Source organism: Sinohyriopsis cumingii, chromosome 4, assembly GCF_028554795.1.
Source record: "Sinohyriopsis cumingii isolate HCF-2022 chromosome 4, ASM2855479v2, whole genome shotgun sequence".
Lineage (NCBI taxonomy): Eukaryota > Metazoa > Mollusca > Bivalvia > Unionida > Unionidae > Sinohyriopsis > Sinohyriopsis cumingii.
This window is the reverse complement of record NC_142964.1, coordinates 84,133,482-84,161,337: the sequence shown is the minus strand read 5'-3', so window position 1 is coordinate 84,161,337 and position 27,856 is coordinate 84,133,482. Positions and strand designations below refer to the sequence as shown.

The following is a 27,856-nucleotide window of genomic DNA, read 5'->3' as shown; positions in this document are numbered from 1 at the left end:
TCATATAATAAAACCCTAACTATACTCTTCACATACGCTAAGAAACCCATAATCTACTATTCACACAAACATACCTTAGCTCTTACAAACACACAATCACACAAACACATACCCTCACACTATCTTAAAAAAGAGTTAGTGTTTATATACACACTACTCTACCTACACACATTGGCAAATCGATCGTTATTTCTTTTCTAGAGTATTGGGTAGCCCTGAAAAGGGCTGTTTTTTTTAAACTCCAGATGCACCTATCTAATGGTTGCACCTTCCTGGCCTGGCGCCGCACACGCATCTTCTTCCCCAGTCTTCTTTCACCTTTCTTCTGGGGAGCGCAGAGGGAGGATGATTCGCTTCAGCACCCCAATCCTCTGTTTCAGGAATATTAAACGACATCCTCTCTTCTCTTTTCTTTTCCTCCTCTTCCCTCTGTCTTCTGTCCTCTTCTTCCTTCTTTATTCTTGCTTCTTCTACTATAGCCTCCGCTGATAGTTCATTTACTATCCGCCTGGCATATTCCAGGTGCATCTGGAGTTCTAACAGTTTCACTATTCTGCTAGTCATTCTTCTGGCTGTGTTGATCAATCAACAAGGGTAGCTGGACTGCCGAACGAGTTTCAATTTATACTGAAAGCGCGAACGTGAAGGAAAACATCCCCCCTAAAAACATAAAATTTATCTTACCTAGATCATGACCAAAAAACAACAACGCGCGGACCTAAAAGAAACACTCGCTCACTTTTTTATGCTACCCATCACTTCAATAGACTATCCACATACACAAAGCAATCCAATCTAACCCCAAATATACACCTCAAACAGCCCAAAAAACAAACATCATTTTAATCTACTATCCACACCAACCTACTTTATCACTTACAAACACAATCACACTAACACATATCCTCAAAATTTTTAGAAAGAGTTAGTGTTTATTTTCACACTACTCTACCTACACACATTGGCAAATTAATAGTTATTTCTTTTCTAGAGTATTGGGTAGCCCTGAAAAGGGCTGTTTTTTGTTTTGCTATGGCATTCTTTTTTCAGTTTCTAAGAATGCGATGTCCTCTGAGGATAGACTTTCTGGCAATAGGTCTGCTTCTTCGGAAAGAGAAGAAGAATTCTTTGGTGTCGATACGACAATCGACAAAGCCTCTGTCAGCTTCAGGTTGCTGCTGTTGCTGCTGTTGCTGCTGTCTCTGAAGTCTGTACTTCTCTGTCCATTCTTCTTTCTCCTTGTTCATTTCTTCTCTGAAGAGCTCTTCTATCAGGTCTTCAGTGATTTTTAACATTCTCACATTCTCTATTTCTTCTGGCTTCGGTATCAGACTGTGTCTGACCCTATGCAGATTCACGTAGGCTTCGTTGAGCTTAGCTAGTTTGGAGCACATCTTCTTAGGAGGATGAGTCGACAATGGATGGCTAGACTGGGAACAACCCGGTTCTTAAAGTGAAAGCGCGGACGTGAAGGAAAACATCCCCCACACGGTTTTCGAGCCGCAACGTTCATGAGAGGGATAGTAAGAAATGAAAGAGCATCAATCCAACATTCTTATAGCTAAACAAAAGACAAAGGCATTTTTTCTAAACACAACATTTTTATTCAAAAATCACTTAACACTAAACAACAACATTTTTATCAATAATCCAACACTATAACATCAAACAATTTTTTTCAAATCACAAACATTTTTTCTTCAAATACAATCTACTTTAAACAAGGCTGACAACGTTGTGAATGAAATTGTGATTTCCACTGTTGGAAATCATTAGGCCATTGATGGACACTACGTTTCCTAGCTTGAGACAAAAGATAAGCATAATGGTCACAAAACCATCGATCTACTTTCACATCGTTTCTAGCAGAAGAACGAGGATCGAAATGAGTCACTAAATGTTCTAAGGAATAGCCCAGGCTGCGATGATGCAGAAAATACACACAATATTGTCCACACACCAAGGAATCTGTGCCTTGTAATTTCACGTTATTGAATCGGGTTGTTTGAGCATTTCTTCTCATAAAGTCTATGATATCGTCTTCCAAGGGGGGCAATCCGTACGAATCGAAATATTCCACACAGCCTTCTTGAGGAAAGTAGACGACTACCCAGTGGGTTCCTGGGAGATGACTGTCGTCCGTGTTGATCACGTAAGCTTGATGGTCTTTAGGTTTGCGATGAGGGAGTTCATCTTTAGCACAGACGACGGGATTCCAAGAAGACGTATACGAACTGTGGTTCAAAAGGTAATAAAGTTCCCAGGTATCCATTGTTTTGTGTTTTTTCTTCTTCTTCTTCTTCACAGGTAATAATAAGTCGTCAATTCGATCCTGACTTTTTGCTTGAAAATGTCTGACGAATAAACGGTTATTCGTTCTGTTTCCTCACTCTGATTCAGGAGAGCTTCGATGCGATGGATCTCTTGTGTGGTTAATGGTGGACAAGAATGTTCACGCAAGTCTTTATACCACTGGTGCAACACGTCTTTGTTCGAGATGAGGCTCCAAGCTTCGTCCAGATACTCGTCCAATTTTTCTTCTTGACTTAACATCAGGCATTTATCGTGTTGAATTTGACTGGGATGATCGTTTTGACATCCATAACAATTTTTCTTGATCAATTCCGTCATTTTGTCGACCAAGTGTTTGGCAAAACAGCAGACTAAATGGGCTTCTTGTTCTGGCCATCTCGACTTCATCAAAACTTCTTCGTCTTTGTCTTGAGATTCTTCTCCTTCCACGGTCTCCTTACATTCCATCTCCAAAGTTTCTCCACTAGGTAAAGAGGGATAACAGTCTTCCATGGCTTTCTAATAATCTAGAATGACTTCTCTCAAACTGTTGATTTCTATGGTATTATCGAATTCTGCATACAGGATGACGTTCACTGTCTGTTTCAGTGCTTCTGCAAACTGAAGTTCCACACGAATCTGGCCTGATTTTATAGGGTGGAAATGTCCCTCGTCGCTGCCTTGGTCTGGAGTGAAATCGAAAGCCCACAAAGCATAGCCTCCTGCATAATCCTCGTACTCAATGCCGTGACTGGTGTTGGTTCCTAACTGACCGGTGGCTTCGTACAGGGACAAGTACGATCTCAAGTAATTCAGTTTTTTGGGATCAAAGTCAGGTTCGAAAGGTCGGGTACACAAGGTCTTGCCATCACGACTGACTTCGATTTTCTTTACGTTGAAGTGTTGAAAGTTGAAAGGATTTTGATCGAAGGCTCCGTTGAAGGCTGAATTCCAGACCATACCAAGGATTAAACGTTTGGGTAACTGTCCTTGGAACAGATGATCTTCGGTCATGGAATGCTGTCCAGCAGGAATGGTGAAGGTTTTCACTTCTACGCGTCGTATGGGATACTTGGCGGTCGTTCTGCTCAACGTCTGACTGATGTCGTTACCCACTTTAGGTAACACTTCTACGCGTCGTACGTACAGTTTGGCCTCCTGGATTATGCTTTTAGGAGCCTTAGCAGGATCAGCCTGCAAATGGAAAGCGGCACTGCTGCGATTCAGTCTCAAGCGGACATTCACCCCGTTCAGCAAATATTTCTCTTGCAACCACATGTCCAAATGCAAACGATCCATCAGTTCTAAACTCCTCTTGTCTAAGATTTTGCTTTCTCTTGTCTCAAAGCCGGAATTGCTTCCATCCAATTTTTCGAACTTGCCCGCTTCGTCAGCTACCCACAGCACGCAGGCATTGAGATGACTATCCTTGGCATCTATTCCGTACGTCAAGAGATTTTCCAGGTAGGCACGGTAAGGGTAAGTATCCATGCTGCTGCTGACTAGTTTGTTATTCAAGTACAAATCCACTGAGCTGAACAAGGAATGCATGAAATTGTTGACGGGAGCTATTTCGTCAGCGTCATCTACTCCATTACCATCTTTTTCTAGAACTTGGACTTTTAAGTACAAGTAACTGCTATTCAAATCGATGTAATCTTCGGGCTGTCCTTTGATTTCAAACTCGATGGGAGCGGAATCGGTCAGTGAGGAGACGGGATGAAATTCCACCCATTGGGATTCTTGCATCGTCATCATGGTGGGGGGCATGGCAAACAGATCCAGTTCCGTCTTGGAACAAGCACAAGACTCTCGGTGCATCATTTTTTGTTGTTGCTGTGTTTCAATAATCGAAAACGTCTAAGTCTCGAACGGTTCTTCTTTTCTTGGCCTTTCTCGCTTGAAGTCTGGTGAAAGGGTGTTTTCTTCTTCGTCGTCTCTTTCTGCCTTGTCCTTGCTGAATGCTTGACTCGGTAGCGTGCAGGGCATTTATAGGTGTCTCTCGTCGGCCCAAAATGTCTTTGCCCGTTTGCAGCAAGACATTTTTGCCAGCCCTCATGAAGGCTTCTTTAGGGTTTTGTTTGTCGATGATGACATTTTGGAGAAATTCTTTGCCTTGTGTCAGTGCCGCATCTTTCAAGGCGTGCAATCCGCGTGTCACCATCGGTTTCAACACTGGGGCCACCGAACGAAAGGCCGATTTTAACATGTCTCCTAAACCGTGTCCTCGCTGTCGAGCCACCCCTTGGTACACTGGATACATGACTTACTTACTTACGAGTCGTGAGAGAACCGTTTTCGAAAATGGAGTTTCACCGTGACTTTTCCTTTGGTGAATGGAATATTTTGTCCCAAATCTCCTTTTATAGTAATGTTGACCGTGTCCAAATACGACTTGCTGACAGGCAAATAGTGAGGATGGACAAATTCGCGGTGGACGTGGTAAGTGTTTCCACCTTCCTCGTCAGCGTTCGTGGCAGAATCCACTTTGAAAGGAATGACACGCAGTAACGGCACGGAGGTGTGTCCCACCACGTTGTATTCCACCACATCGGAATACACAAAGATCAAATTCAGTCCTTGGTTCAGTTCTACCGGGCTATTAAAATACTGGCCAAAAGTCACGTTGTCGTAAATGATGGGTAATTCGGGTGGTGTTTTTTGTTCTAATTTCTTCCTCAGCTCCATGTTACCGCCCAACATGTCAAACAATTCAGGACAAAATTCAATGGACACGATTTTACTTCGCTCAAATTTCATCAAGAAGCGACGAGCTACTTTGTGGTACTCCAGGGTGACACTTTTGTTCTTGACAATGTCAAAAGCTTTCCCAAACACGCCATTAAACCTGGAGGCTATGGCGCTGACCAAATGATGACCACTGAAATAATAGCCTGGGAGAATCACAAAGTGGTAGGTCCACGTTTTAGTTTTCTCATTATAGGTTTTATTGTCATATTTGACATTCTTATCCAAGTACTCTTGCAATGGCTCGTCATGAACTTCCACATCGAATTTATTTTGATTGGGAATGACATTGTGAACTTGGGTCGGGTGAATCATTTCTACTAAAGCCACTTCCCAATGGGCTTCGTGATCTAAGGGGATGGCTTGAGGTAATTTGGCCGTGTAACAGCACAACGTGTTGTTGGGAAACACCTCCATGGAACTGTCACTGGGTAAGGTTAAGTAAAATTGGTTTTGGTGACTCATAATTCTAGAGTTCTGTGACTGTCCGAGGGGTTAGTGGATGTCAGAGGCGTGTCTCCGCCCAAAATGGGGTTCTGGTTGTGGTTGTTATTGGAGTGGTGACTGACACTGGCACTGGACACAACGTTCCCGTTCGAGGAGAATTTCAGGGAGGGATTGGGAAGCAGGTAACCGATGCAACTGCTCAATAAAATGGTCCACAATTGTTTGTCTCCTTGTTGCAAACTCAAATTGGCGATGGCTGCCCCGATGACACAATACACCACGAAGATTTGGCAGAAAAAGACGATTTGCGTTTTAGGCACACGTTCTCCACACCACACCCACAAGGGTTGTTTTTGTAAATCTTGCACAGAAGAACTAGGGGAAGAAGGACTGGTCGACGTAGCTGCGTCTGATGTGTGAAAGGGCATGATGATCACTTCTTCTTTTTATAGTCGATGACTTGCGAAGCGTCGATCCAAGAATCGAAACTGGGTGGATATCCTTTCCAACGTACTTTGACTTCTTTGACACGTCGTTTGCCCACTTTACGGGTTCTGCGTTCGAGAATGCTTTCGATGTCGTACACGTCGTCTTCTTTTTTAGTGACACGTTGTAACTCGGGCAAATAAAACGTTCCTTTGAGTACTTCTCCGTTCATGTCTTCCAATTTATAGACGGCAGGATGACGGCCATGCACTCGTCCAGTGACGCGAAACAATTCGGTCGTCCAGTTAGGTAAGTAACCTTTGTCGAAAGTGCGTTTGGTTTTGCCAATGCGCACCCAATCTCCTACGGTCAACTCTCCACTTTTCTTGGGGACAGCCCTCGTCGGGGACGTACCGAACAGGCGCTCGAACACCAGCACTTCGTTGTCGGGAGTCACGTCTTGCGGGGCACGTCCGATGCTTCGATGGTAAGATTGGTTGTACGCTTGCACCAGGTGCGGTAAGATGTCGATGTACTTCAGAGTGTGGTGATGCGTAAAATATTTCCACATGCGTTCTTTCAAAGTGCGTTGAAAACGCTCCACGATGCTGGCTTTGGTTTCGGGATTCTCGGTGGTAAAAAAATGAATGTCACGTTTCTTTAATTCTTTTTGGAAAGCTTGGTTCAGAAATTCGGTGCCTTTGTCCGTTTGCCATCGAAGAGGGTGACGACCGCTTTGTTTCAACACCCGTTGCAGGGCTCGCACTAACTCGCTGCTCGATTTGGAAGTCAAAGGCACGACCCAGGCAAATTTGGAAAAGACGTCGATGACACAAAACAAATATTTGTAGCCACGATTGTAGCTGGCCAAATGAGAGACATCGGCTAAATCGGCTTGCCATTGATGATCGATGCCTTCCACTCGGGTGCGACTTCTGGCAAACTTGCGTCGAATGGGTTTGTGTAAAGTGTAGGTAGCTTGTTCTTGTAACCATCGTTGCACTTGAGGTAAACGGAGACTTTTCAGTCGCGTTTTGGCAGCACGATACAATTTTTGAACTCCTGCGTAACCTGCAGGATGGGAGGGATCGTAGTAAATGCTAGCTAAGACTTTTTCCATTTTTTGTGTGGATTGGTGTCTTAATAAGGCACCCACTCTTGGAAGAGGCTACTCTTTTTCTCTTGGGGTATTTTCTTGGATTGCAAGGCTTTGCGTGTGCGGCCAGCAATAGGTGTCGAAGAGGAGGAGGATGTCTGAGCAGGGGATATCGGCTCTTGTTTCACTTCTGTCTTCACTTCTGTCTTCACTTTCTTTTTCTCTTGTGAGGAAGAAGGGGTGGCCATCATCTTTTTAATCCATCCAATTCTGGAGGTAGGTGGTGTTGTTAACTTGCGTACTTTTTCTGGTGGAGTTTGAAACCCTTCTTCTTCTTCTTTTCCTTTTTCTGTCTTGGTCACGGGTACTGGTGGTACTGGTGATGGTGCTGGACTTTTCATCAAGGTCTTAAAATCTTTCAGAGTGGGTAGAGCTGTTTCGTCTAAAGCTTTCAGGTGAAAGAGTTGCAGTCTTTGTAAGAGTTGACCGTACTTTTGCGATTTTTCTGTTTCGGACAAATCTTGGCGATCCAGCAAGGATTGCAATTCGTGTTGTAACTGGGACATCTCGCTCAAATTGGGATTGGGAGGTAAATGCGGGGTGCGTTGTTCTTGCCACCGATGGTATTCCATCCATCGTTTGTAAGGCACTAAAGCTAGTTTTCGTCCTTCCATGGGGTTGTCAGGGGTGAATTCTGAGATCTTGGGACTTCCGAAGGCCTTTTTATCTTGCTCCCATCAGTCCTCCCAACATGGTTCCCAAGACTCCTTTCAGTATGGGGCCTAACAAGAGAGGTAAAATGCCTCCACGTTGGACCAACATCTTCTTTTTCTGACGAATGGGAATTTTCTTTTGAACCATTTTGCGAAGAACGTGACGATGTTTGCCTAAGCATTGTTTCTGGTGTTTGGACAAAGGGATCGTGCCTTTCAAAACGTTCAAACAACATTCGCACACGGTATCGATGACCTCTTTGGAGGCCGTTTGAATGAGTTTTTTTCGTAGGGGTGGAGAAGCTTTGGACAGGACAGATAACAGGTCCCCATGTTTGGCTAAACGTGGTGGTAGTCCTTTCCTTTTCTTTCCTTGGGGTTTTCTGGAGGGTGACATCTTTGAGTCTTTAGGAGCACCTAAAAACACTGATACCCTACTCGGTCACAGGCCTTTTTTATACTGGAACGCGTCGCCACTGATTGTCTTTACGTTTTATCAGTTTGAGGACAGGCATGACACGTCGTGCAGGGGTACGTAACGGACTAAATCGAGCCAGTTCTTGCTTGGACAAATCCAGTAAACTTTGTAACATGCCCGATCTTTCATGGACTTTGATTTTGGGAGAAGGTACTTTGTGAGCAGCAGCCACTGCCGCTAAATTGGAGGGTCCTGCCACTGGGGAAGTTCTTTTGGGGGTCATCAACGGAGAAGTTCTTGGTGTGATCAACGTCTCCAAGTACTCTTCAGTTCCTGGTGACATCAACGGAGAAGTGGACAAACGTGAGGCTGCCGGAGACGCTGTGGCAGGTCGTGGCTTGCGAGTGTAAGGTTGCGTCCTGGCCGAAGTGCCTCTCTTGCGACTAGTTTTCTGTGGACTTTTCTTTTTCTGGGGACTTTTTCTCTGTTTCTTTTTCTGGGGGCTTCTTTTCTTTTTCTTTTTCCGGGGTGATGGTGGTGGTGTCTGGTAAGAGGAGGGTCCTGCCACTGGAGAAGTTATTCTTCTTGGGGACCTGGTCTTTTTCTTTTTCTTCTTGGGGATTCGTTGGACTTTTGTCTTGGGGATAACTTTGGGGGCATTAGGATCCCATCTTAAGAGTGAGCGAATGATGACCCCTCCTAGAGTACCGCTCCCTCCAGGTTTCAAAATGATTTGTTTTTTGGTTTGAGTGTCGATGCGGGGATCGGCCAGTTGGACCAAAGCGACTTTGTTTCGATCGAAAAAGCGCTGGGTTTGATGAGGAATCTGAATGATTCCTTGGAGTAATTGACGTGCCGTCACCGTGAACCATCGTAAGACTTCTTTGAGACTAGCTTCTAAGACACGGGCTCGTGTTTGTGGATCTTTTTCTCGACTGATGCCATACAAGGCACGAATCAATTTGACGGGAAGATGCGACTGAAGGGACGTCATGTTCACACTGTGTGAGACAGACGAAAAAGGGTCTGAGGTTTTTATAGATTTTTTCATGGGGAGTGAAATGAAGTCGAGGACGGAGACGTGTACAGGACAGGCCCTCCGTCTTGGCACCAGTGGTGAAACAAGTGGGTACGAAATCGCAAATCCTCGGGGGTCGTAGGTTTCAAATCGACGAGTAAATAGGCGTGTGGCGTTTGAGTGGCATCGTCGTACGCCTGAGTCAGCCAAGGCGTTCCTAACTGTTTGGCTAAAACTTGCACTTGCGATTTATCTCGAGGGCTTTTAAACAAGACCACGTAATGCGCATTGAGACTGATGGTGCGATGGGCTTTACTTTGTTGAAACAAATTTTGGGTGATGTAAACGACACTGGCATTACGGTGATGCCCTTTGCGCGTAAACCACAGTTTAATTTCTTCTTCGTCTTCTCCTAACATGTCGTCGAAAATGACCAAATGGGTTAGACGGGAGTCAGAGACGATGCCATCGTCTTCTTTAGGAATGCCTTCCACAAACACGATGGAATCGCCTTGACTTTCTCGCAAGAGGCTGTACACCGATTGCCACTCTTTGTAACACCACACGATCCGTTGAGGGGGCCGATCGATCAAATGATGTTTATGTTCGATCAAACGTTTGACGAATTCGGTTTTGCCCGAACCGCTAGGTCCAGCAATGAGCATGTTAAAGGGATGGCGAAGATACAAAGCCTCCCAACTGGCACGATCTAAGTGTTCGTCGATGACTTTGACAGTAGAGGAAGAGGGAGCAGAGACAGCAGAGGTAGCCATGGTATGAGAAATGTCACTTGTGACACGAAAAAACAAACAAGACAAGAGTTTATATACTTTTTCAGAACAGGTTTATTGAATGTTTTTTTTCAAATATGAACACGAAAGACAAAAATACATACAGCCCAAATAGTGATGTACAGGAATATAAAACACAGCAAAGCGATCAAAGTGAAATATAAACAAGTGTCTGTACAACATGTTTTGGGTAACCAAGATGTCCTAGGGACAGTGTGTAATGTTCTTACAGTCTCTACATGAGGTATTGTCACACAAGTGTCCTCCCGGAATGACCTTTCAGGAATGTCCATGACAGTCCTGTCCTGAAGCGAGTGGTTGTTCTCGGTGACGGGTTCTTCTGGCACCGTCACTAACACAGGTTGAAAAGTAACTTTTTTCCTTGAACAACTCTTGTGCATACTGGGCCACTTCTTGGGTCCAAGCCTCAAAACCCCCCTTTTTCCAATCACGAACATCTGTCCAATGAGGGTGTAAGTCACAAGCTACACACACATCGTCATACACGTCTTGGGTCGCTAAAAGTTGACGAATCTTTTTTTCCTGTTGAGGTCGAGAAGTATCCGGATGAAAACGCAAGGCTTTGAACAAAAGGAGTTTTTCGTGACCATTTAAGGCCATGGAGGTGGTAAGTACTGATCGTAAAGAGTCCACAAAGAATCGGCTGGTAAACGAAATCCCAGAAAACAAGTCACTAAGACACACACCACTTGTCGTCCAAAATTGAATGGATACAGTTCTTGTAATAATTGATGGTAATGATCCACGGTTTGAATATGGTCATTGAGTTCCTTCCACGGAATCTGTTGGATGACATGTGACATAAACCGTGGCATGGCAGCCTGTTTTTATATTCTCTTTTTTTCGGATGCAATAGACGTACTTTCTAGCCAGAGATTTTCGTTCTCCAGTAGGGAATCTAAATCTTGCATACTGTAACCGAAACGTCAGAGTTCGTTTAGGTGTTTCCTCTTCCTCTAAGTAGATTCCACGTAAAATATGTTGGTAATCCTTTAACTTGTCTTCCTCAATGTATTGCTGTAGGTGAATCTCGAAGTAACCATAATCATGAACATGTCGATCATTAGCGACCTCAAAGTTTTGAACAATGTCTGACCATTGAAAGAATTTCTGACGAATCAGTTCTCTTATACCATTCAAGTACCAGTGGTTAAAGATCTGGTGACGTATCGGATGCAATTGTTCTTTACGTTTGACTTGTATTTTCACCAGCTCTCGGTAAATGCGTTCTCTCAACTCCACAGGCAAAGCACGAATGTTCTCTTGTAAAGTATCCATGAATAGGTCAACTAAATCCTCTTTGGTCTGACACAAGAAATGTACTCTTTGCACAAACATGGTTTCACTTCAGTGTCGAATTTAAATCGTTGAGTCACTAATCTACACATTACAATTCGTTCAGAAGTTTCCTCTTTCACCAAGTTGACATTGTGTGAAAGATGTTGGTAATTCGTTAACTCTTCCTCTGGAATTCGATGCAATACGTTTACAATGTAGTAGATAGAATCGTCAATACCAAACCATTCCTTTTTATAACCAGGAGGTCGTTGATCAATGTCTGTCCAATGGAACACTTTCAATTGAATCAGTCCTTGTATAGCCTTCAGGTACCAGTGGTTCAAACACCGGTGACGTATCGGATGCAATTGTTCTTTACGTTTCACTTGTATTTTGACCAGCTCTCGGTAAATGCGTTCTCTCAACTCCACAGGCAAAGCACAAATGTTCTCTTGTAAAGTATCCATGAACAGATGATTATGGTAAGAAGTTACTTCAATGTCTCGGTCCCACTAAAGGTAAGTAATGACAATTCGGTGACCATCGAGCATGTTCTACGTAGGCCGAATCTTGCGGTTCCCAGTGGTGAAGTGACACACCGCAACTGAAGCACTTGACTTTATCTCCTTCGCCCAAGTAGAAAAATCCGGCTCTGGCTAATTCTTCGGGGGTCGGTCCTCCCAGATACTTTGGCCATTTTCCTTTGAACGATTGAAGACGATTTTCAAAGTCGCAGTATTCCGACGAACGCACAGGAAACGAATATTCGTTTTTCACAGGTTCGTTTCGATGAGGGTTGAGTGAAATGGGTAGGAGTTTGCTCAGGGCTGGATGACATCCGTAGGGAGGTAAACGTGAAGGTCGACATTCCCCTTTAAAACGAAACCCAGTAAAATGTCCAAGAGGACGAGCAGCATCGCTTTCGCATCCCACAGGTTTGACACGCACAGCATCACTTTCCATGACAGGGGTAGGGGCACTAAAGTTCCCATGATGCTTTACGGCATCGCTCAGGTCACAAGGTACAGCATCGGTCCCATCGCAAGGCTCACAATCGCACTCGTCTGCAAACTCCGTTACGCAATTACAATGGTAACCACATGGACAATCGCAGTTTCCTTCCGGACATTTTCCGTCGCAATGCATGGGTCTTATCCATCCAATATTAGTCACACTAGAGGAAGATACAACTTTTTTACAATCCCCAAACTGGAACGATGTCTCTTTCAAAGTATTCATCTTGTTTGCTCGGTCTTGGTAGTCACAATGAACTATCGATCTTGCCTAGGGTTCCTTTTTTATATACAGACCAATACCGACGTGACCGTACGGTAAGGTGAAATGATTGGGAAGTCGAACTCGCTTCTGGTATACAATTTGATAGACTTTTTCCAAGGGCCGACTGACGATGTGGTGAGTGGGTAAACGTACAATTTTGTTCGGTTGGTAGGTGGTCACTTTAAAGTTTCCATCCTCTCCCGATTGCAAGGCTTCTTTCAATACCCCAAAGTTGACCACTCGACTGGTACGATAATTCAGAGTCAGTCCTTTCACTTTGCACGTCGTGTGCACTTCTCCTTGTTTGTCACGGTATTCGTAGCCGTAATTTTTGGGACCGCCACTGACGAAACTTAGAATCTTGTCGTCGGGATGTTCGTCTGTCCAGGCTCCTAAACGGTCTCCTTCGATGTTAGGGTGATGTTGAATCGGGTGATGGATGTAAATGCAACTGTCCGTGTCAAAGTACAGGACGCGTTCCCCTAACAGTTCTAAAGCTTCGTACAATTTTAAGCGAGCATGGGCTGTCACGTAAGCCGCAATGATGACATTTCCAAAAGGGTCGTCTTGTACAAAGTCCAGATCTTCTTCGTAATTGACCAAGATTAAATTCTCTCGAACGACGTCCACGTGTTTCATGTATTTGGTTTTGTCGTGAATCATCTGGAAGTAGCGGGAAGGTTCTGTCAAATATTCCGTCTTGGGTAAACACGGTCGTTGTGCCATTTTACCCCACAAGCAATTTAACATCACTTTGGCAAACGATCGCCTGCCTTCGTTTTTCTCGATGTGGTCTAAAGTGATGCCTTCTTGTTCCCGGTATTTCTCTTTGAATTGTATTTGGTCTTCGGGAGTGTGACACCAGGAAGGATAGCCGCTGGCTTCTTGCTTCAGTTTCAAAAAGGCATCCACGTAGTCTGCGAAAATGCCTTTCTGAGTAGGGTCACCCTTGTGGTATTGTTGTGTCTTGGGAAAGTGGCAAATTTCGTACACTTCTAACAGTTGGTATCCCATGTCCAGAGCTTTGAACAATTCTACGCTGACCCAGGTTCCCGTCAAGGCCCGTTCTTCCTGGGTGTGCTGACAAAGCTGATCTTGGTTGCACGTTTCGGCACAAGTACGGCACAAGGGAAACATCAGTTTGCCTTGACAATGGTGAGGTAAGACGGGATGGTAGAGGTTCGTGGGAGGCAAAACTTTGCACTTGATCAAGCCTTCGTATTGTCGAATGTTTTTCAGGTCGATGTGTTCCGTCAGCAATTGTGGGTGCCCTACGGGAAAACGACAATATTTGCACACGTAGGGATACAGCGAACACACGTCCAAGTATTTGATTTCTTCTCCTTTCTCTTCGTCGGCTTGGTACAGCAAACAGGTGGCATTGGTCCTTCCTCCGTACAAACTATCCCTCGGGTTCAGCGGGTCCACGAACTGGTAACTTTCCACGAGGCGTTTAAACTCGGGATCGGTTTTCATACGGTGATCGTACTCGTGTTCCCACATTTCCACCACTTGGTATCCTTGCTGTTCCAACTTTAGGCGCCGCTGACAAGTGTCCTGGTACAAGTCTTCCATGGTTCGTTGCAAAAACTGATTTTTAGTGCCACGGTCAGGGTAACAGACGGGACATCCGTGAAATAAGCAACCGTTAAACTCGTACACGATCTTGGGGTTTTCTAAGTCCCAGCCATCGACCGAATACGTTCCGATGGTCTTTTCGCCCCCTCCGTTGCGGGCATGCTGAATCCACTTGTCTTCCTTGTCGCACAAGTAATGTAACCAACGTAGGGCTTTGACTGAGTATTGACGTTTGACAAAGTGGGTCGTTTGAGGACTGATGACAGCCACGGTCTTTTCAGGCATGAATCGTTGTCGATACACTAAGGAACACGCTTTGGCAATGGTGCAAGCTTCTTTCAAAGGATCGACCCCTCCGTGTTCCATGAACAGTTCTCGAAATTTTCCACAGCAACGCCGTAAAATGTCCACGTCGGAACGACAATACTTTAGCATTTCTTCCTGAAAGTCGAAAGGGTCCGAGGCGTGAGCCTGGTACCAAGCGTAGAAAGCTTTTCGTTGTTCGGTACGCATGTTGTCGGGGTCGTAATAGTGAGCCTCAGGTAAATGGGGTAGAACGGCGTGTTGATTGGCTTCCGTATTGAAAAAGTGTGGAAAGTACCCTTTAGCCATTTCTGTCATTCCAAACGTTTTAGGCATTCGACTCAAAGGCATGGCCAAATAGCTCATCGAATCTTTAAACTGCACTTGTCCCACTTGCATGAAAATGATTTTGGCTCCGTTCAAAGTCACTTTAGGACGTTCGGTGCCTTGTTCCGTATAATATCTGAGAAGAAACTGTCCATCGTATCCGGAGAAATTGTGAGCCATCACCGTGGCATGACGATGACAATCTCCGTAACGTTCGATGTCCTCTTGGCTCCACGTCTTGTCGACGGGGTCTAAGGCCCATTGGGCAAAATCGGCTAACGTGTTCGGTCCCCGAAAGATTTTTTCACGCCCTCCGGGTATCTTGCTGCAGTGAGGGCAATGACTGAAGATAGGTTCTTGAATGCACTTCTCGCACGCTCGATGAGCCACGCAGAAATTAGGAATGTGAATGCCAGTTTCTTGCATGCATTCGAAATCGAAAAAGATGAAATTGCCTTTCTTCTTGTGACCGTCCTCTTTCTCTGGTGGGGGTTGGTATTTTTGCACGTAACATTGGTGTTCCAAGTCCACGATGTGGTGACAAATGTGACATTTTTTCTTTCCTCGACATACGTGTGCCTTGGTATTATTGGTACGTATGACTTGTTCACACGTAGAGCACAATCTCAGCAGTTGACAAGCGCATTTCTTCTGTGAACCTTGCGTTTTCAGATGTTGTTGGTAACAGGTAGGGCTGACAAACGTGCGCAGACAAGTGGAACAAGGCACTGGTTCTTCGCTCAGACAGGGTGAAGAGGCCAAACATCCTGTGCATTTCGATCCACAATGCTTGTGTTGCTCTCGATTGTTATAACCATGGTCACATTTCTCACAGTAATAACCGTATTTCAGGAATCCGGTGATACTGGTAATGGTATCGAAATGTTCATCGTGATGATAAAGATGAATGTATTTTCCGTCCTTAAAGTCTTGGCCTCGAAACAACAGAGGTCCGCGTACTTCTTGAGGGTGCACTTTCAAGGTGTAGCGTGGAGCTAGGGTATCTTGCAATTTTTGCATCTCAGGAATGCCACAGGGTGTGTCTTTGGACAGTCCGGCTTGTTGTAACAGGAGTTCTGCTTCGTTTCGTTGTTTGGCTAGATGGGAACGTTGAATAGTGTTCCAGGTTCTTTTCCATTCTACCGTGTCGTTCTTGTCGGCATAGGTTCGTCCCACCACGATGGCACGGGCTAAACACATCTGGTCATGAGAGTTGTTAATTCGGACGAGACTCTTTTTGGTGTTGCGAAGGTCGTCCACCAATAACATCTTTTTGCGTCCAGTCCCTTGAGGAGGAGAGACGTGGGTCATGTCCAGTGTGGCTTTACCATCGGTGATGTCAAACTGATCATTAGATTGTTGTACGTGTTGAATCTTGTCCATGACTTTGGAAGCAGTTAATTCTGCAGGGGTGCTAAACTCGATCCAAACAGGGGATTTCAAACCGTCGTGTTGTATGGAAAGTCTCAAACGATCGTCTTCTTTGGGTTGACATTGTCGCTTGAGTGCAGTGAGCAAAGAATCCCACACCTCAGTGATGAACACTTCTGCTTTCTCTAACGGTACTTCGGACTTGAAATCTTTAAACTTCACCGTGTATTTGTAAGCCGTGGTTCTAAATTTTCTAGAGGAGCGCTTTTCCGTCTCTCGAATGGAATAGTACTTTTCAGGGTTGACAAAGGGTGGTGAACTTGGTTTAGAGGGTTTGGATTCTGGTTCACTCATGTCCTCTTCAAAATCACTGGCATGAATTTGTGCCAAGATTTCAGCCCTGGTACGAGGCGATAGATCACGTTTCTGCCTCTTACTTTCTTCTTCTTTCTTCTCGAATGAATGGGATCGTTTCATCTTGAAAGCAAAAAGTCAAATGACTCAAGTTCAAACACCATAAACTACTTTATAGTCCTGGCAGACCAGCGTATATAAAAGGGTGTGTGTCTTGTCCTTTCACTATTCATTTCACTCTCAAGCCGAGCACAACGATGGAAGAGACTGACCAGATGGAACGTTTCGTCAGAGCTTTGCGAGGGGTCATTAGAAAATTCTCTTCAGACCAGCCTACGGACTACTCTCCTTCCTTTAGAGATAAAAGTCAAGATACTTGCTATATCTGTCAGAAGAAAGGGCATTGGTCTTCAGAGTGTCCAGACCGTCAAAAAAGAACAAAAACAGGGACTAAAAGAGACAAAAGTGAAGATACCTGTTATTATTGTCAAGAAAAAGGACATTGGTCTCCAGATTGCCCAAAAAAGAAACAAGAGGAGTCAGAAGAAAAGAGGAATTCTTCAGAAGAAGAGAGGGATTCTTCAGAGGAAGAGAGGGATTCTTCTGAGGAAGAAAGAAGACAGGTGAAGAAAAAGAAACAGGAGAAAAAAAGAAGAAGGGAAGAAAGCGAGGAGGAAGAAGAGGAAAAGAGTGTGACGGTGAAGAAATTCAAAAAACAGAGAGACTAAACAAGGAGAAAAGAAGAAATTAATGAACTTTTCTTTATTAAAGTGTTGTGTTATAAATTGTGAATTGGATTGTAAAAAAATGGAGAAAAGAATAAATGAATGATATAAGGTAAGTGTCTTTGAGTTGTGATTTTAAAATAAGAAGCTACACTCACGCACTCATACACAGACACGTACTAAAAGGGTAACATGGGTGAGTTTTTTTTTTTTTTTGAGTTATTGGCAAATTGAAATTGTATTTCTTTTCGAGAAATGTGGGTGGCGCTGAAAAGGGCCTTTTTTCTTCATGGTGTAGGGGTGAGTTTAAGCAATCAATTTTAACTGCCTTAAGCCTTTGCCACGGCCAAGGCCTACTTCTGGACTGCGTAATGTTGATGATGATGATGATTGGGTTGAAATCACTAAGGGTGGTACGGTAGGCTTAGTCACAGGGTTGACATGTTTGGCTCGGGAAGGTCGTATTCTCTTCGGTCGTGATAAAGAAGTCTGATACATTTGTTTCAAACTTCTTAACTCCGCTAAAATGTCCAACAGTACCGTGACCGTTTGATTTTCACCCTCTTGTTTCTTTGCTGCTACTTCTTCTTGCTGTTGTTGCTGTTGTTTTTTTCTTACCTCTTCTTCTTGTTGCTGTTGCTGTAGGAGAAAAGCCTGTTCCGCTTCCTTTTGTCGTTGTATAAATTTCTCCAATTCTTCTTTCTGTCTCTGTCTAAAATTCTCCACTTGCGGTAATGAAGAAAGTAACGAAGGTTCCGGAACAAATTCTTGCGAGGAGAGAAAATCCACAAAATCCCAATTCACCTCTTCTGAAAGTAAGTCCGGGTTCCCTTGGGCAGTCTCCCCTGCTGGTGCACCCCACTGGATCGTTTTCTGAGTTTCCGTCATGTTGAATCACTGTCGCATAGATTGACTGCACACAAGCGCTAGCGAATCTATATTGACTACGTGACGTCACAGACTGCTCTCTTCGGATTGGATGCGAGCTGACTGAATTCTGTAACGCGTGTTCGGATTGGTAAATGAACTCAATCCGTTTCAATCCTTCCTCCGCCTATAAATAAGCGCGGTTCAATGCATTGATTCACCTGTTCTCGTCGCTTCAAGATGTGGACTACAGTTGAGTCATCCACCCTTGTGTCTTCCATGATGTTTCGGACAGACTTGCTCATGTATGTCCGATCGAAGTGGACCGTTGTCCACAGGACAAACACCAGCCTGTGGATACGTAGGATCTACGTCGAAAGACAAGGATGCCTGAAAAGAGTGCTGATGTACGGACCAACAGTAAGACGCAGCCTAAGGACAAGAAGAAGACCAATGCGGTGCCATTTATGTTAATGAATACATTAACATAAAACCCAAAGGCCCTTTTCAGGGCCAGCCATATTTCTCGAAAAGAGATAGTCTTTGAATTGCCTACCCCTTTTTTAAATTTAAATTTAAATTTAAATTTTAAAAAAACTTTTTAAAAAAAAATCCCATGTTAAATTTCCCTTGTACGTATAGTATCCCACGATTTATTCCCATGTTAATTCCCCTTGTACGTAAAGTGTCCCACGATTTTTCTCCATGTTAATTCCCCTTGTACGTAAAGTGTCCCACGATTTTTCTCCATGTTAAATTTCCATTATACGTAAAGTGTCCCAAGGGTGTTTTTAATGCTAATTCCCATTATACGTAAAGTGTCCCCCTTCACTACTAACATCTCTAACTGTAAAATTAAAATACAACATTATTTTCTGCTGAAGTATACACAGGCAGACAGAACAACATTGTTAGACGAGAAACTAAAATACATCACCGTTTTATACCAAGAGAAAAACATACAAATAGAACAAACATTGACAGCGGAGAAATTAAAATACAGTACTGTTCCAGCTCACTGTACTTAAATCTTCACGACATAAAACGCAGACGAAAAGAAAGAAAAAATATTGGCGTTTGGAAAGCTCCAATACTTTAAAGACATTCCAAAGCCAAAGTTTTACACCTAACATACGATAAAGCACGACACAATCTTGTGCATAAAAAAAAAAATAAAACACCCTCAAATGGTATATAAAATTAAAATGAAAGTGCAAATTTCGATAGTTGAGTGTAGGATGAAAGATTTTCAAAGGAAATGTCAAGTGGTGATTGGCTTTTGCTTTGTATTACCCACCCAACAGTTGCAGATGCTTAAGTACATGGGTGGGATTGATGGTAAAATTGATGGTAAATACTTCGGTTTCACTCTAGCGACATATCATGCAGAAGGCCCCCCCCCCCCCACTCGTTTTTGCTGATACATGCCAACCAACTAACATTATGCTCAGCAGTTGAATACTATAATAAAATATTGACTTTTGCATGTGTTTATTTAGTTTTAACACATTTTGAGCAAAGGGAGGAAGACTTATCAAGTAGTTTGAAGTGTTCACATGCATGCATATATATGCATTCATATATATATATATATATATATATATATATATATATATATATATATATATATATATATATATATATATATATATATATGGAGTATCCGGCAGCTATCTTTTCTACTTAATACCGTAAACTGATATGTTGTGAAATTAGCACACATACAATGAAAAGAGAAAGAGCGTAAAGTATTTATATTCTAGTATTATGAAAAATAGTATTGGCATAATGGGCGTTTTGGATTTCGGATTCTGAAATGGCGATGTTCACTCGAAGACAACGCAAGTTGCTGAACAAGTCCCATGCGGGATTTCTGCACTGTAATCAGATGTGACGGAGCACCCGAGTCACCAATTTTGCACCGTGTTCATGACTAAGTTGATGTGTTTCTTAACTTTCGTGACGTTACTATGACAAGGATTCGACAACAGCCCTTCTCACTCGCGGACATGATTATGACCAAGGATGGCACGCGTGAGGTTTTCAAGGCAAGACATTGTTGAATCTATGATGGTCCCTTTGTCACTGATACCAGTGCTGGCGATCACTGGCATTATCACTAGTGCGTACAGAAGAGCCGCACACAGCGCATGCAACCTACTGTTGTGAATTTACTATACAAAGTAAGAATCTCTGGTGTGCTTCATCACCTGCTTGGGAATGAGGGTGACCTTATTATGCAGCGGGTCGCAGCTGCATCAAATGCAGCAATAATCACTATTTCCAACATTAAGGATAAGTAAATGATGTTTACGCTCGGTCAACTTCAGTTCATCGATCTATTATGATTATATAATTCCAGCCTGGACAAACTCTTGATCAACCTTGCAACGAATGGTAATGATCGTTTTACTCGTCGATAGGATAATGCTGTTGATACCTTGATGATTCGTAAAGGAATCTATACTATCCCTACGAATGCATGAACGACTGGACCAAGTTGCCACTGATCGAGGCATTTCATTCGTCGTTATCTCGAGAAGAAATTTCCACCAACGGATTCACGAACGCAAACAAAGTCAGGTCCGCGTTTAGTTGTAAAATCATGGCGATTATCACGCTCTGCATTTGCGCGCCTGTGTGTTGTTAATGGGAGATGTCTTCGATACATTTCGTGTTACAGTCATATGTGAGCACAAGCTTGACTCAACGTTCTATTTTTCGTCACCATGAATGGCTAGGGACGCATTATTGTATAAAACCAATGTTGGAATTATTCACTGACATCGACCAACATCTGTTAGGTGAAAGAGGAATCCGTGGTGGGATTTCTATGGCAAGCCACCAGTACGCCAGAGCGATCAGTTCGCTTGTGTACGGATACAATCCAGCCCCCCCCCCCCCACCCCCGTTCAGTTACATTATGTACTGTGACTCAAACTCTATGGATAGGCAGTGATGCATCCCATGCTTTTGGGGGCGATGGACTGAGGGATCAGAATATTGATCCCTTAACTATGAATATACAACAAGAGATGTGTCTACCATTATCAGAGCGACATCGAGCACTTTTATGAAGTTGACCTGGAGTACTCGGATGAGTTTCATCACCTTCACAACGAATATTTACTAGCATCAGAAGCAACAACTGTATCCATGTCGCTGATGTCTCCATATCAGTGCCAAATCATTGATGAGTTTGGTCGCCCCTACACAGAATTAATAAAACTGGTTTTAAATCAATGCCCCAAGCTTAATTATGTTTTACATGTGAGAAGCCAGCAGTATTATCCTTGAGCAGGTATGTATGTATCCTAAATACTCCATGTGCTTCAGTTAAATCAGCTTGCTTTGATCGTGCAGTATATAAAAGTGAACACGTATCTACGTACAGTCGCCACAGACGAGTTTGAGAAAGATTTCTTTAAACTCATGAATAATACCATGTTCGGTAAGAAAATGGAAAATTTGCAAAAACGAATTTGTGTCGACCTTGTCAGTGATAGTGAACAAGACATAAGATTCACAACGAAGATTGACAAAACAAGAGTTTTTTTAAAACCTTTTCAGGACACGTTTATTTCAGAACATTGATGGAGGACTAATAGAAGCAAACAATAATAATTGCGCCCTTGGTACTAGATTGGATTTGTCGACAACGGTATCATGACGTTTTTCAGATGCGCTCTTTATTTAATCGCTGGAAGAAAAATTTAACCATTTTAGAGCAACGTTTGTATTGCCACGATTATTCTCGGACTGGCATGATACAAGGATAAATATGGCAGATCTGCTGGCCCGTCTATGATGTTTCACAAGGATGGCTTGGACATTACTGAGCCTATACAATTTGCAACATGATGGACTGTCAACCGCGCAGACCTGTACCTCCCTCCTACTCCATCCGTTGTAGATGGTGTAGAAGAGCGAATGTTTTAAAATCATAATTACAACATTGGACACGCGACGCGTCCAAGAGAAGAACTTCATGAACCTTCAGTTATCATCATTGTGCGCGATTCCTCCCAGTAATATATTCGAGTAGCTTTGCAGATATATTCACAGTACTATTTTGGAGTCAATCACACAGTAACGTTGTAAAGAAAGCCCATTAGTAATGATGCAATTTGTAGTGCTGCTGTTGTTTTTACTGGAAAGGTCGTGTTGTTGAAATTAGCATTGTATAAATGCCTGGTATAATCCCTTCGGTGACTGCAAAAAATCGTTTGTTGTCGTTTCTTACTTCTGGAGCCACGTCACCGCTGTCATTTCATACGCTTGCAACATACTTGCATGATACAGTGTTCAGCAGTTATTATGGCAACGTATTAACCCAGCAAGGTTCCGGATTTTTAAGAGATGTATTCGTTGCGGACAGCATTTTAATTAAATGATATTTACCGGCTATGAGTGTCTGAAGTATCTTTGCTACTGATCGTTTATCAGAAACCCTCGGAATACATTTTACTTGACTTAACAACCGATCATATCGCACGTACATAACATAAACTGCAGTCGTTCATTGACTGGCTCACTTTCATGCACGTACAACTGCGATAGATGCTGCGATCTCGCCGGTACCCCACCAGTACCTGGTGACTACAGATGAATTGTTGTAATGGACCCAAACCGAGCTTGATTAACTCAATGCGGTCAAGCTAAACCAGACCTTGGTGACATTTTCATTCCTCGTAGCCATTTCAGCTTTTTTAGCTGTTGGTTCTCCCACGGTTGCAAAATCAGCTGTGTTAGGGGCCGTCGGAACTGCCTCAGAATTGCTATGAAAAAAAAGGTGTTCAGGGGTAAAATCCGCATTGTGTCGCGTAAACCAACATTACCCCAACTCTGCCATATTAAAAATGTATGAAACATTGGGCTTTGATTGAAAAGTACAAATTAATTGCTACATTGGAATAGCAATTTCTGAAAGTAAAGATTGATAGTCAGGCTATTTACGTATTTGATATTGTAGTTCCTTAATGTAAGTAAGCTATTGAAAACACCTGACGAAAAAACAACAGCGATATGACTGAATATTTTTTTAAACCTACGTTAAAAATCCAAGTCACACACACACACACACACACACGCACGCACATACACACACATTTGCATAACGCTTTGTAGTGAAAACAATATTATTCACATGGTTGAAACTTTTCAAAGACAGGGAAGCTGTCTAATCTGTAACTATGACAACAAAAACAAAATCTGCATAATATAGGTATGTGTGTCAGGCCAGTATACATTTCTGAATAATCAACTTGGTTCAAACCATATATTTAAATTAAGAGATGGAATTAATGGGTTGTACTTTCGAATAAAGGAATCAAGGATTTAAAATTAGCCTTGTTTCTAATTGTTTGCAGGGGGTGGGGGTGGCCGAGTAGGCTCAAGCGCTCGCGTTTACCGATCGATGCTGTCTCACTTATGTCCGCGTGGTTTTGAGTCTCCGGCTTGGCCAATGTGGAAATACGATAAAGCTTGCCATCAGCTTCGCATGGGTTGGTACTTCTTATCAAGGTGTTCCGGGTTCTTACTCCACATATACTGGTTGCCATGTATAGCCAATCTTGCGCTGAGCAATTGCGTTAAACCCCAAAACTGGATCAAAACAATTTTTTTTGTTCATTTATTTCTATTCAATGTTTAAATTATCGAAGTTTCACAAATACAGCTAAGTTTATTCTCAAACTGCTGAGTAACATAAAGTAACATTGTTTGCTACTGTAGACGAGATTTTTAGATCTAAAAGTTGATGATCGCTATAACACGTTGCAATCATCTTAGCTAGCCACGGTTCCGATGTGATAACGCTGTAGATAGGATTATCATATCGGAACCTTGGCTAGGGCGAAGATACTTTGCAATATACTAAGGTTAGAAAATGAGGTGCATAACATCACAATTACTTCACCGAAAATGGTATAGCGAAGTCTTGTGCTATTTGTAGTACTATTCAGATCATGTCTATTAAGCTTTGACTTGCTTATGATTTCAGTAATTGGACATTTGAGTGGGCGCCCACAGAAGGCACTGGCTGTCTAGGAAACTTAACTCAAGTAAAGGATTGTGCATTTTTCATTTCCTTTTGCCATCCTATGAAGTGCATGGGAAATGACGCAAATGCTTGCCTCCTAAATAGCAATGGTAGCATGACAACCGCCGAATATATGCTTGCAGGATATAATAAGAGTCAAAATCCATTTAAAGGTAAGGAAATTCTCTTTCTGCGCGTCCCCCTCTAAACTAGCGGATTTAAAAAAGTCCTGTTATGTCCTCCATCATGTTGTAATGGACGAGTCTTGGAGTAGTCTCGACTAACATAATGTTGTTATTTCCTCCATCGTTATTATTCTTTTGGGGGAATAATAATACATGTGTACCTCCACCCACCCACCCCCAAAAAATAAACTGAGCCCAAGTCGAGAATACATATGAAGGCAATCATATTGTTGTAATGATGCTCCAGCAAAGATTTAAGTACTGAGCTCGAAAGAGTTAATGTGTGTGTGTGTGTGTGTGTGTGTGTGTGTGTGAGAGAGAGAGAGAGAGAGAGATTTTGAAAGTAGCTTCTTTTTTTTAAAATTCAGTAATATCGCTACGATGTCTGCAGTGTGACAACTTATTGTGATGTCTACATAGCACTGGGGCATCATGAAACATGATGTCCCACCCAGTCACATTATCCTGACACCAGGCCGACCAGTCCTAACACCAAACTATTGATCCTGAGCACCAAGTGAGTCAGCTGTTAGTACCATTTTTGAAAGTCTTTGATATGACAGGTCGGGGTTTGAACCAATGACATCCCGCATCCGAAGCTGACTCTAACCACTAGGCCACCAGAACGGCATCTTCGCTAGCCAATGTTCCCTTATAACCCTATCTACATATAGAAGGAACCTTGGCTAACGAAGATGCCGGAGCGGTCGAAAGAGTTCGATATAGGTAGGAGAATGTTGACTTGGTATTTAAAGGAATTTCCGTATTTGACATTCTCTTTGTTCCTATGCTTTTATACCGCTCCGGTGACCTAAGTGGTCAGTCTGATTTTAATCAGATTGCATAAGTGGTTAGAGCGACTGCCTCAGATGCGGGAGGTCGCGGGTTCGAACCCCGGTCGAGTCATACCAAAGACTTATAAAAATGGTACTAGTTGCTGCCTCGCCTGGCGCTCAGCATTAAGAGGTTAATGTTAGGACTGATCGGCCTGGTGTCAGGATGATGTGACTGGGTGGAGCATAATGCTACATGTAAAATAGTTTGCCATGAGCAGAACCCACTTCCAGTAATAATGTAATCTCTATGGGCAGCCGTCGCCGCCAAGATTGTACACGTTTAAAAATATATTTAGCATGCCATTTTGTAAATAATAGCGTCGAGGCAATATCAATCCTCTAACAAACGTAAAATTCACTAAGTCATACTCTAGTTCCATTATGTTATTGGGCTAGGTCAATGCTATGCCTTCTGTCAGGCTTTAAGGCATACATCTATCAACGCCTTTACTCGGCTGCCTAAGCGTTGAAAATTTGTGTGCATGTATTTGGCTGTCAGTGATGCAGGAACTACCAGTTCCAATTAATGATATACTTTCACATCTCTGCTTAAAAGGCTGTTTATTAAGGTATTTGTGTTCTTTATTTGCTTAAGGTATGAATGAATGTTGAAACCCTAGGAAAACTTAGAAGTTGGTGACAACTGGTTCCAACGTACATTACACAAAAATAAGCTAGGTTGATTTACTGATAATTCTAATTGTAAATTTTTTTACTACTATCTTTTACTTTTGAAACACGTGTTTGTTAACAAAACCTTTCAGTTGTTAAAGTTTATTTTGAAGAAATATCGTTTCAAGTTTGCAATCCATAGCATTGTTTTCTTAATCATAGTAGTGCGTACTAAGCATCATATGCGCATGTCCAAGCAGTATGCCCTGTTGCATTATCATTTTTCCCCTATCATGTATAGATAAGTAGCAGTTGAAAGGTATCATGGCGATCAGGGGGATATTTTACTTAATTCGGCAGATATATTCAGCAAAGTGCTATCTTATAATAATAATAATAATAAACTTTCTTTAACGAGGATAACATATTCGATCATGACTGACTCGTCTGCCATGTGGTCTTCAGTTTTTGTTCTTTGGCTATGTTAAAAAAAACCCACACACAAATACAAGACCATGCACATACTCAGGTATCTCGCACACTTATTCATACATATTTAACATTAATGACTATGTGTAACCATAATGGGAAACATATACACATATGAAGAATATTCAATACATAGGTACACACATTTCAGTATACATATAATTCGTACGTATTATATATATATATATATATATATATATATATATATATATATATATATATATATATATATATATATATATATATATATATATATATATATATATTATCGAATAAGATCTGGACATATCATTTATGGATATAATGATAAAGTTTTCTATTCAGAGGTTCTCATATGTCATTCCAGCTGCTCAAGAAAGAGTTTCTTTAATGATTTTTTTTTTAAAAAGAAGCAAGAGAAGTTGAATGACGTGTCCTCATTGGTAAGGAATTCCATACAGTAGGTGCTGATACAGTAAATGAGCTTTTGTAATGATTGGTTTTCGACCACGGAATCTGGAGATCGTTGTTTGTCGTCGATTACGCCCAGTATTCGATGATCTTAGTTCAATCAGGTGAGAGATATAATCTGGAGAAAGACCGTTTAAAGACTTATATGTCATGATTCCTTTAAAATAAAGAATACGGTTTTGTATAGGTAGCCATTGCAGACGTGAAAACAAAAAGTTCAAGTCGTGGGGGTAGGTGTAGAAATTTCGAAAGCAATTTTAACCGAGTTCTTCTTTTGACCACCATTGCACATGTGTGCTCGATATGTGCATTCCAGCTGAGGTGTTGATCTATTTAGATACCAAGAAGTTTTTGATTTTTGACAATAGATACGTTTAAGCCATTTTGGGTTAGAAGTAAATCCATGTTAGTAAATGAACGCTGCCTTGTTCCGATTGTCATACATTTCGTTTTAGAGACATCGATGTGCATTTTGTTTTGATGACACCAAACTGATATATTGTTGAGGTCGATTTGAAGTTTATTTTTAATATAGTCTAGAGATTTACCACATAAATGCAGTGTAGAATCGTCATCGAAAAGATCTGTGTTAGAGTGCGCTGGATACAAGGCTAAGTCATTGGTAAATAGTAGAAAAAGAAGAGCCCCTAATATAGATCCTTGAGGAACACAACTTAAGATATGACTTGGTTCGGATGTATATTTACACGTGCAAACATCATGGTGTCTGTTAGTGAGATTCAACATGAACCAGGCAACTTAGTTGAGAAAACTTGTAAGCTGAAAGTTTTTTAATGAGCACCGAATGGTCAACCAAACAAATGTTGTTTTTTTTTTAAATCAATGAAGATTGCGCCAGTAAGTTCGCCTGATTCTACTGCTATTAGCCATTGGCCTATACGTGTTGTCAGTGCAGCTTGACATGAATGATTTTGTCGAAACCCTGATTGTGATCTATGGAGGAGTTGGTACTTGTCAAGATATCTGAAAATGTGATTGCTGGCACGTTTTTCAATCATTTTTGAAAGTACAGATAGAACAGATATGGGTCGAAAGTTGAATGGGTCATTCTTTTAATTTCCCTTATAAATTGTAGATACTTTTGCTAACTTCAATGACTTAGGGAATTTACAGGAAGTGGTACTACAGTTAATTATTTCTTTCAACTACTCTAGGACTGATAAAGCCGGCAT

General features: G+C 42.2%; 1 protein-coding gene across 1 annotated transcript in view; it reads left to right on the top strand.

Annotated features, from left to right (window-relative positions):
* The window catches only part of LOC149801572 (uncharacterized), a 69,459-nt gene that overhangs the window by 28,779 nt on the left and 12,824 nt on the right, over positions 1–27,856 (top strand). The window contains exon 2 of the mRNA XM_089955799.1: positions 24,053–24,264. Coding sequence (XP_089811925.1) covers positions 24,053–24,264 — 212 coding nt within the window. The remainder of the gene's footprint in view (positions 1–24,052; positions 24,265–27,856) is intronic.